We start from the raw sequence: 9,598 nt of genomic DNA, 5'->3' as shown, positions 1-9,598 counted from the left end.
CGGGGGGCGCCGCCCGCCTGTAACAGCATCGGTGCCACTTCCCTGTGGCTGCTGGGGCCTGGAAAGTCTTTTCCAGGGAGGTTTCAGCCTGCTTAAAAACCTGCTGCCCGCAGTTAACCACGAGCTGCCTGACACAGGATCTCCCCAGACTGTCCCTGTCCCCGGGGCAGCCTGGCCACCCTCTGCCCAGGAGTTTGGATGCCCTCAGGGTACCTCGGAGAGGCTACAAACTGAGGAAAGGGAAAAGGCATTTTGGGTTTCATTTGAATCCCTGTAAAAGCAGCACCCACGGTCCCTGCTCAGCCAGATCTCCCAGGCTGCTGCAGTAGGGAGGGGCTCAGGACCCTCTCTCGGTTACCTGCTGGTCACATCCTGCTCCCCCAGCCTCAGGCAGCCCCTGCTGCTGGATGCTGGCAGCACTGCCAGCCCAAGGACAGGAGATTTAAGGGTTAGCAACAGGTCCTTCTGCCTCAAATCCTCTTCCTAGGAGGACAAAAAGGTGGCTTTGAGGTTTAACACGGAAAGCAGCAGCGGCTGGAATTAACCCTTTCTGCTGCCTCCATGGCCAGGTGTGACCAGGCCAGGGGGATCTGCTTTCTGAGGACCTGGTCCCCCGGGGCTGGCACAGAATTCCTGAGCTGCTTCCATTCCCATAGTGCCCCCTTCCCAGCACCTTGTTCACCCCTCCCAGGACTGGCTGCTCCCCAGGCTGGATCCCTTGGAGCATCTTGACTAGCACCTATTTCAGCCCCGGTGATGTTTCATAGGGAAAACATATCCCAGAAGAGCTGCCCAGTCCAGGAGGGATGACAAGGGCAGCAGCAACTACCCCTGGGGCAACACCTCGCTTCCCCATCTCACCTGTGACCCTCCAGCATCTCCATCCCATGGGACATTTAACCCCCATTACAGTGCAAACCCCACATATGGGGCACAGGAACAGAGTGAGAGCTTCTCAGATTTTCTGGCAAAGTCCTTCAACATCTTAAAAAAAACCCCAACTAAACAACTCCATGACATTTTTGTGGGGGAAAATACAGGGATTTCTTGAATCCAGCTGCTACCAAGCCATGACAAAGCTTATGCAGCTGTTCTGCAACCATCAAAATACCTTATTTGTGCATTGAAATAACAAAAAACCTTTTTGAATTCAAAACAAGAGCCCTGATGGCTATAAACGTTCTGATGGGAACAAAAGCCCCTGTGGCATCCCAAGATGAAGCCCACCACCCCAGGAGGTTCAGATGGGCTATTTCCACCTGGCTGGAAACCACTGGCTTCCCCAGCCCTTTGAGGCTGTCCTCCCTGGGGATGCTGTGCCCCATCTCTTCCCTGTCCCAGCTTGCTGGCCTGCATGGGGATAACGCAGGCACTGATCTGCCTTCCTCCTCCTTCATCCTCCTCCTTCACGCCTCTGGGGTAGTACCCCAGCTCAGGACCCTCAACATCCCAGTGGGTCCCCCCCCCACAGCACAGGCCTACAAGAGGGAGCTCAGCCAGCTTCTCCATCACCCCATTACCTTTCCCTGGAGTCTTTTCTTGCAAGAGGCTCTGGAAGCAGGTGATGAACTCAAGGTGCTGTGCTCCAACAGCTCCTGGTTTGCAGCCACCTCCTGCAGGGAAGAACCCACTGGAACTTGGGCTGGGGAAGAGAGAGGACCTGGGTCTGTACACTTCCAGCACAAAGCCTGAGCCATCTCTGGAAGGGCAGAGTGACAGCTGGGTGACAGAGGCACCTGCATCCCACCAACAGCACTTGATGTTGGACAGGGTGAACACAGCCCCACACCCACAGGTCCCTCCACCAGGGCTCAGTCTTGTAGGTGACACTTGTGGCATAGGCTGGAGATTTAGCCCCAGACCTGCAGCCACCCTGGACCTGCACCCATCCCAGACCTCCACCTGCCTTGGACCTGCACTCATCCTGATTCTGCCTGTCAGCTGTCAGCTCCCTTCCCCAGAATTTTGGCCAGAATTTAAGAATTGATCCCAGTTACTCCTGGGCACCCACCTCTCCCTGCCCCTCCAAGACTCATTTGAGAAGCATTTGGTGGATACTTGGTGGATGTGGTTTAGGGGAGAACTTTGTAGAGTAGGGATGATGGTTGGATTTGGTGATCCCAAGGGTCTTTTCCAACTTGAATGGTTCTATGATTCAAACATGGGTGAAGGTCACCTTCCCCTGGGCTGCCTTCAGCTCCCAGGGCCATCCCCAGGCACCAACCCAACCTCCCCTGTCTGCTCCATCCCATGAGGGTGTTCAGGCCTTCGTTGCCTTAAGAACCACACAGAACTGACTGGTATCACAGATCCCAGCAGCCACAGAAAGCAGAGCAAGGAGAAAGAGGGGAGAGAGGCCACGGGGATGGTGCTGTGCACGTACAGCACGGATCCGGCCCCGCTGCCACCGCATCCTACCCTCACAGTAATTAAGGGAGCTAAAATTAATAGGGATGGTTTCATCCCTGCAGGGATAATTCCTCCTCCCTGGGTGGCATGTGCCTGCAGGGCTGCCCTGGAGGTTGAGGATGAGGCAGCCAAAGGCAGCAGGTTGGAAATGGAAATTTCCCAGGAAGGGAGGAAATCACTTCTTTCCGGGGTGTAACCAGCCCTTGCCCTCCAACAACTGCATTTGCTGCTTTATCGTGTCCCTAAATAGCTCCTCGATGCAGCTGCAGGAGTTGACATCTCCTTTGCCTCTGCTCCCCTCCCAGCCTCCAGAAACAGGCTCCTGCAGCCCCAGTTTCCAATGCAATTCACTCCAAACAGAGGGAGAAACCTCCCAATCCTGCAGCAGCTGCAGGGTCCCTGTGGCTCCAGGCAATGATCTAGGGAGTGCAGAGCCCCAGGAAGGCTGGGTCACTAAGGTCAGGAGTGGAAACCACGAACCTCTGGTGGGTCTGGAGCCAAGGATGGGCTTGGAATCCCTCCCGAGGAAGGGGTGATGTTGTGCCAGCAGGGAAGTGCAGCGGGGCTGGCAACGCACTCCAGTGACCCCAGAGATTGGTACCCCAATCCCAACCTGTTCCCCATCCCAGGGCTGGGGAGAGAAGAGCACAGCAAGGATGAGGAGTGCCCGGGAGAGCAAGCAAGGAGGAGGGTTCCGGGCAGGGCCGGTGCCTGTTCCCAGCCAAGGCGCTGAAGTCAGCGCTCTCCGGGGCCATCTGTTCCGACGGACTCGGCCGGGCCCCGGCAGCGATGCTGCAATTCCATGATCCACACGGCAAGGGGCTCCCACAGCACAGGCCTACAAGAGGGAGCTCAGCCAGCTTCTCCATCACCCCATTACCTTTCCCTGGAGTCTTTTCTTGCAAGAGGCTCTGGAAGCAGGTGATGAACTCAAGGTGCTGTGCTCCAACAGCTCCTGGTTTGCAGCCACCTCCTGCAGGGAAGAACCCACTGGAACTTGGGCTGGGGAAGAGAGAGGACCTGGGTCTGTACACTTCCAGCACAAAGCCTGAGCCATCTCTGGAAGGGCAGAGTGACAGCTGGGTGACAGAGGCACCTGCATCCCACCAACAGCACCTGATGTTGGACAGGGTGAACACAGCCCCACACCCACAGGTCCCTCCACCAGGGCTCAGTCTTGTAGGTGACACTTGTGGCATAGGCTGGAGATTTAGCCCCAGACCTGCAGCCACCCTGGACCTGCACCCATCCCAGACCTCCACCTGCCTTGGACCTGCACTCATCCTGATTCTGCCTGTCAGCTGTCAGCTCCCTTCCCCAGAATTTTGGCCAGAATTTAAGAATTGATCCCAGTTACTCCTGGGCACCCACCTCTCCCTGCCCCTCCAAGACTCATTTGAGAAGCATTTGGTGGATACTTGGTGGATGTGGTTTAGGGGAGAACTTTGTAGAGTAGGGATGATGGTTGGATTTGGTGATCCCAAGGGTCTTTTCCAACTTGAATGGTTCTATGATTCAAACATGGGTGAAGGTCACCTTCCCCTGGGCTGCCTTCAGCTCCCAGGGCCATCCCCAGGCACCAACCCAACCTCCCCTGTCTGCTCCATCCCATGAGGGTGTTCAGGCCTTCGTTGCCTTAAGAACCACACAGAACTGACTGGTATCACAGATCCCAGCAGCCACAGAAAGCAGAGCAAGGAGAAAGAGGGGAGAGAGGCCACGGGGATGGTGCTGTGCACGTACAGCACGGATCCGGCCCCGCTGCCACCGCATCCTACCCTCACAGTAATTAAGGGAGCTAAAATTAATAGGGATGGTTTCATCCCTGCAGGGATAATTCCTCCTCCCTGGGTGGCATGTGCCTGCAGGGCTGCCCTGGAGGTTGAGGATGAGGCAGCCAAAGGCAGCAGGTTGGAAATGGAAATTTCCCAGGAAGGGAGGAAATCACTTCTTTCCGGGGTGTAACCAGCCCTTGCCCTCCAACAACTGCATTTGCTGCTTTATCGTGTCCCTAAATAGCTCCTCGATGCAGCTGCAGGAGTTGACATCTCCTTTGCCTCTGCTCCCCTCCCAGCCTCCAGAAACAGGCTCCTGCAGCCCCAGTTTCCAATGCAATTCACTCCAAACAGAGGGAGAAACCTCCCAATCCTGCAGCAGCTGCAGGGTCCCTGTGGCTCCAGGCAATGATCTAGGGAGTGCAGAGCCCCAGGAAGGCTGGGTCACTAAGGTCAGGAGTGGAAACCACGAACCTCTGGTGGGTCTGGAGCCAAGGATGGGCTTGGAATCCCTCCCGAGGAAGGGGTGATGTTGTGCCAGCAGGGAAGTGCAGCGGGGCTGGCAACGCACTCCAGTGACCCCAGAGATTGGTACCCCAATCCCAACCTGTTCCCCATCCCAGGGCTGGGGAGAGAAGAGCACAGCAAGGATGAGGAGTGCCCGGGAGAGCAAGCAAGGAGGAGGGTTCCGGGCAGGGCCGGTGCCTGTTCCCAGCCAAGGCGCTGAAGTCAGCGCTCTCCGGGGCCATCTGTTCCGACGGACTCGGCCGGGCCCCGGCAGCGATGCTGCAATTCCATGATCCACACGGCAAGGGGCTGGGAACGGTGGGAAGTCGGGCAGCGCCTCTGCGGCCACGCCAGGGCCAGGGCCGGGCTGGGAAATCACGTCCCAACCACGCTGGGAAGAGGATTTTTCTGCCCTTTTTCTGGTCGCTTGAGCTGGGTTTTACAGGGCAGCACAGCTTGTCACTCGAGCTGGTTCTTCCCTTCTTCCAGGGCACAGGGAACCTCCAGGGGCTCTGAATGCTCTTTTGGAAAGGCCAGGCTCAGCAAGCAGCCTGTTAGCAGGGCCAGCAAGAGCCTCTGCCCTTGTCTCTCTGCTCTAACTGCAAAATGCAGGAGGAACAGAAGCTACTGGGGTGTCTCAGACCTGCTTCTCCCCTGGATTACTCCAAGCTGCCCAGCAGAGAAGAGCTGTGCTGCACAGCTCTAACGAGTGGGGAAACTGAGGCAGAACAGAGAAACTCAGCAGCACCAGGTTTCAAAGACCTAATGGTGCAACTACCCCAAGCTGTGATGGGCTCCCTCTGCTTCATACCTGGCCTGGCCACCTTTGGGAGCAGCACACAGGGCAGCCAGGCCACCCATCCCCTGCCAGATGCTGATCTCCACCAGCTTTGTGCAGCCTCCTTCAGGCCAACCTGAGCTGTAACTCAGCAGAGCAGGGGTGTCCACATGAAGAGCTGGCAGCAACGACTTCCAGCTTCCCAGGCCTCCTTCCAGCAGCAGATGAGTGTCAGTCCCAGCATCACCTTCCCAGCTCCTTTCCCTCTGCAGGCAATGGCTTTAGAGCTGCTTGGGATGGTGACCAGAGGGCGAAGGGGCAGCTGCCCGGTGAGGTTGTGTCCCCCCCCATCACTCGGACCTCTGCGGTGGGGACATAAACCTACGAGGTTAATCGTGATTAAAAGCTGCACCCAAAGGTGAACATGAGCCTGCCCGGGCTCCTCAGCCTGCCCTGAGCCCAGGCAGCCCCTGGGGCTTTGCAGAGCCCCGGCTCCCCCCGCTCCATCCCCGCTCAGCCCCGGTACCGGCCGCCCAGCGCCACCTAACGACACGGGGACCGGGGACAGGGACCCTCAGGAAGCTGGACACAAGGCTGGAGAGCCCCAGCAGCGCTGGGGAGGCAGCGGGAGAGCCGGGCAAGGGGGAGCTGGAGGTATTGACCGAGGATTTACGTAACCGTGATGATCCTGCCTCTGTCCTCCATCCCTGTGCTTCGCTGACCTTGATCATCCCGTGTCTTTCCAGCAGCCTGGCATTAAACCCAGGGCCTTGGCCAAGTCCTGGGTTCAGCAAGGACACTCGGCTCACCAGAGGAAGATGTTCTCCTTAATCTGCTGTCACAGCCCCAAAAACTACCCCGAAGCATCCCTGCTTTGGGAACAGCCCTTTGCCGTGCCCAGCGCAACCGCCGTGGCCTTATCACAGCTCCAGACACACACCCTGTGTGGGAAACTGTTCGTTCCTTCCCCATGCAAACAAACTGCCCTGATATCAACATTTATGGAGATGTGAAAGAAAACCCTGGGGAAGAGCCAGCCCATCACTTCCCAACACCTGCCAGCTCCCACCCAGCCACAACCACCATCACGTTTCGGGCTGGGCTACCTACCGAGGTGTCTGCTCTGAGAGCAACTCCCCTCACCTCCACACCCCCCTTCCCAAAGTGCTTCTGCTCCTCAGAAACCCAGAGCTGATGTAATCTCCTGCTCAGGAGTTGGGCATTAGGGCTGCAGCAGCCACCAGACCTCACAGGAGCCACATCACGCAAGCAGCTGTTCCACAAAAGCTTTAGTGCTCGTTTGCGTAGGAGCTCCCACCATCACATTGCCTGAGTCTCTTACTGAGCTTGCAAATGAGATGTAAATAGAAAAGGAAGGAGGGGGGGGGGAATAGCCAAAAAAATCCCACCCCACCAAAAATAAAAGCCCCAATAAAGGAGAGAAGTCATAGATCTTCCTTGCTTAAGGTTGGACCAGAGGTGGGGTGGGAACAGTGCACAGGTCCTCTAGCAGGCTCAGCAGAGACTAAACCCTCCCACCAGCTGCCCCAGCTTGATTTAACCCTCTGCCTCCAACCTGGCTTGTTTCTAACACACAGCCACCAGTTACTGTCACTGTTTCCCCAGGCCAGGCAGCAGGGGCTGGGGACAGCCTGGGTGGCAGGCAGGCCAGGGGAGGGAGGGGGACAGGCTGAGGCAGCCCCTGTACCAGGGATAAAGAGCAGATTAGGGCTCACAGCTTGTAATCTGGCTTAAAACCTGACACCGTCACCACTGGCAATTCAGGCTAAGAGAAGCATTTAATAAGCTTCAAAACACACGGGCCAAAACCAAAAGAAATCACAGCAAAACCACCCTGACAAACCCACCAGGGAACGAAGTGAAAAGGGCTCCAGGCATCGCCTTGCGTGGTCAGCACCGACAGACACAGGATCCCTCCTGAGCCAGAACAAGGCAATTACACACTTGTTATCCCAAATCCAGCCCAGGACCCAGGCTCTGCTGGGGTTTAACTGAGAGAGGCACAAAGCAAATCAATGCTCCTGTCTGCTCACCATGAGAGGAGAGGGAAGGCTCCCTCCCCGGGCCTGAGGAGCTGCCCTGCCTTGGGACATGAGGCTGGAGCAGCTCAGCTGCCCCCTCCCAGACCAAGGCAGTGACAGACAAAGAAGCCAGACTCAAGCAGCAGGTCTGATTTGGCTTTCCCAGCAGGGTTTATTTTAAAAAAACTATTATTATTAAAAGTCTGCCCAGGCACGAAGATCAAGGCAAAACCATTTGGCTTGAGGCTTCAAGGGGAAGCAGCAAGACACAAGTTTATCCACGTGTCTGGCCAGGCCTCCCCCCAGATGCACATCTCCCCTCACCTGCTACAGCCACTTTGTTCATGCTCAAAGGACCCGAAGGACAAGAACCACTCCAGGGGCTGCAGAGATGTGGGGCCAGCCCAGCAGCCTCAGATGTTTTGAAACAGTCACTTGGGGAACTCAGAATCCATGGTTACTAGAGAGGCTCAAGAGTAACACACCTCCCCAGAGTGGCCACCAGCCCCAGGAACAAGCCCTGTGCTCCCAGGCCCTGCCTGCAAGGTGTTGGTTGTCCCAGGACAGCACCAGCTGGGCCAGCACCACGTCCCCACCACTGCTGCTTTAGTGACCGATCAGCTGCAGCATCTCCTGAGGATCCACTATCTTCTCACGGGGTTTGCCAGCAGCTTTGCCTCTTGCCACTTCAGCAGCATCTATCTTCTCCCAGTCTGAGAAGGAAACAGGACGGACCCCTGGGGTGACAGCAAGAGATGGGAGAGATCAATTAACCAAGAGATAACGAGGCCAACCTCACATCCCTGTTAGCAGGGACCTGACACGCCAGCAAACCCTGCCCTTTTCCAGCACGGTGCCAGATTCAGCCTCACAGAGGAGTAATAATTCCTCACACTGTAAGGAGAGGGATGGCAAGTTCCAGCAGACACAGATCAGTCAGACCTTTGTGAGCTATAACAGTGAGTACAGCATCACCTTAGGGGACAAAACACTTCCAGTTCATTGTTCCACCTCAGATGAAAAGGTTAGGAGGCAAAACACACACACTTTAATTGAATGCCTTTAAACACAGCAACAGCAAATTATTCCCTTGGGCATTTTAATCTTTTTCCCTATCTTGCCTGGAAGGATTGCCAGGAAAACCACTCCAGAGCAGTAGTTCACTGCCTAGGCAGCTGACAGTGACATTTAAGCTAAAGTCTGTGCTGCTTTTAATGGCCTTTCCCACAAAGTGCTCATAAACCAAAGCAATGACACTGAGTTTGAGGGAATTCAAGTCCTGTTCTCCCTGGGCTTTGGAGCAACAGAACAGCAGCATAACATTTCCCTTGGTTCAGACTCTGCTCCCAGAAACAGCTTCTGGGACTTGCTGCCCCAGGGTACCCTGATCCAGGAGGAGTCACACCTTCATGCTGGCTGTGACAGCAGCTCACACACACACACACACACACTGACCTCGGCTCTGCAGGAGGCTCTTCACAGCCCCAAAGCCTTCTCTAGAAGAGGACACGTCCAGCACGCCCACCTGGAGATCCTCCAGCACAGACTGGGCAGTGTCAAAACTGTCGTTCATGGTGGTGATGATCACACCCGTGGGTCCTCTCTTCACCCACCCACTGCAGTACAGACCTGCAGGGACACACAGAGCAGCACATGCCCATGGACCCTCCTGCCTGCAAGTCCTTGCCCTGTCCAACCCGTTCCCTCAGCCTCCCCTCTCCCACCGAGGTGTGTGACCACTTTGTATCCAGGCATTCAGTGAATGGAGCTTCCCACCCCAAAATCCCCAACCCACCAGCTGCACTTGACATGTCCCACATATATCCCTGTGGATACAGACCTGGGACACCCTGCACTCTGCCCGAGCTGTTGGGGATAATGCCACGTTGGGTGTCAAAGGGTACTGCTGGGTCCAGGGGCAGGCTCCTGTAGCCAATGCTGCTGAGCACCAGTCCACACTCCAGCTCCTCCACGGCTCCAGTGGGGATGGCTTTGGCAGAGTCACCTGAACCCTGAGAGGGAGGAAGAGGCTGCTGACCACCAGAGTGTTAACAGCTGCAGAGCAGCAGCCTTTTCTGGTCCCTTCT

The 9,598-nt window shown here is 56.3% G+C and overlaps 1 protein-coding gene across 1 annotated transcript in view; it reads right to left on the bottom strand.

Annotated features, from left to right (window-relative positions):
• Positions 1-8,117: 8,117 nt before the first annotated feature.
• FDXR (ferredoxin reductase) overlaps positions 8,118-9,598 on the bottom strand; it is a 7,478-nt gene continuing 5,997 nt past the window's right edge. The window contains exons 9-11 of the mRNA XM_010002740.1: positions 9,352-9,523; positions 8,967-9,140; positions 8,118-8,248 (exon numbers count right to left, since the gene is read on the bottom strand). Coding sequence (XP_010001042.1) covers positions 8,118-8,248; positions 8,967-9,140; positions 9,352-9,523 — 477 coding nt within the window. The remainder of the gene's footprint in view (positions 8,249-8,966; positions 9,141-9,351; positions 9,524-9,598) is intronic.

This window comes from Chaetura pelagica, unplaced genomic scaffold (assembly GCF_000747805.2).
Source record: "Chaetura pelagica isolate M959 unplaced genomic scaffold, ChaPel_1.0 scaffold47, whole genome shotgun sequence".
In the NCBI taxonomy this organism is placed as follows: domain Eukaryota; kingdom Metazoa; phylum Chordata; class Aves; order Apodiformes; family Apodidae; genus Chaetura; species Chaetura pelagica.
Note: the sequence above shows the minus strand (reverse complement) of the source record. Positions and strands in the feature narration are given on the sequence as shown.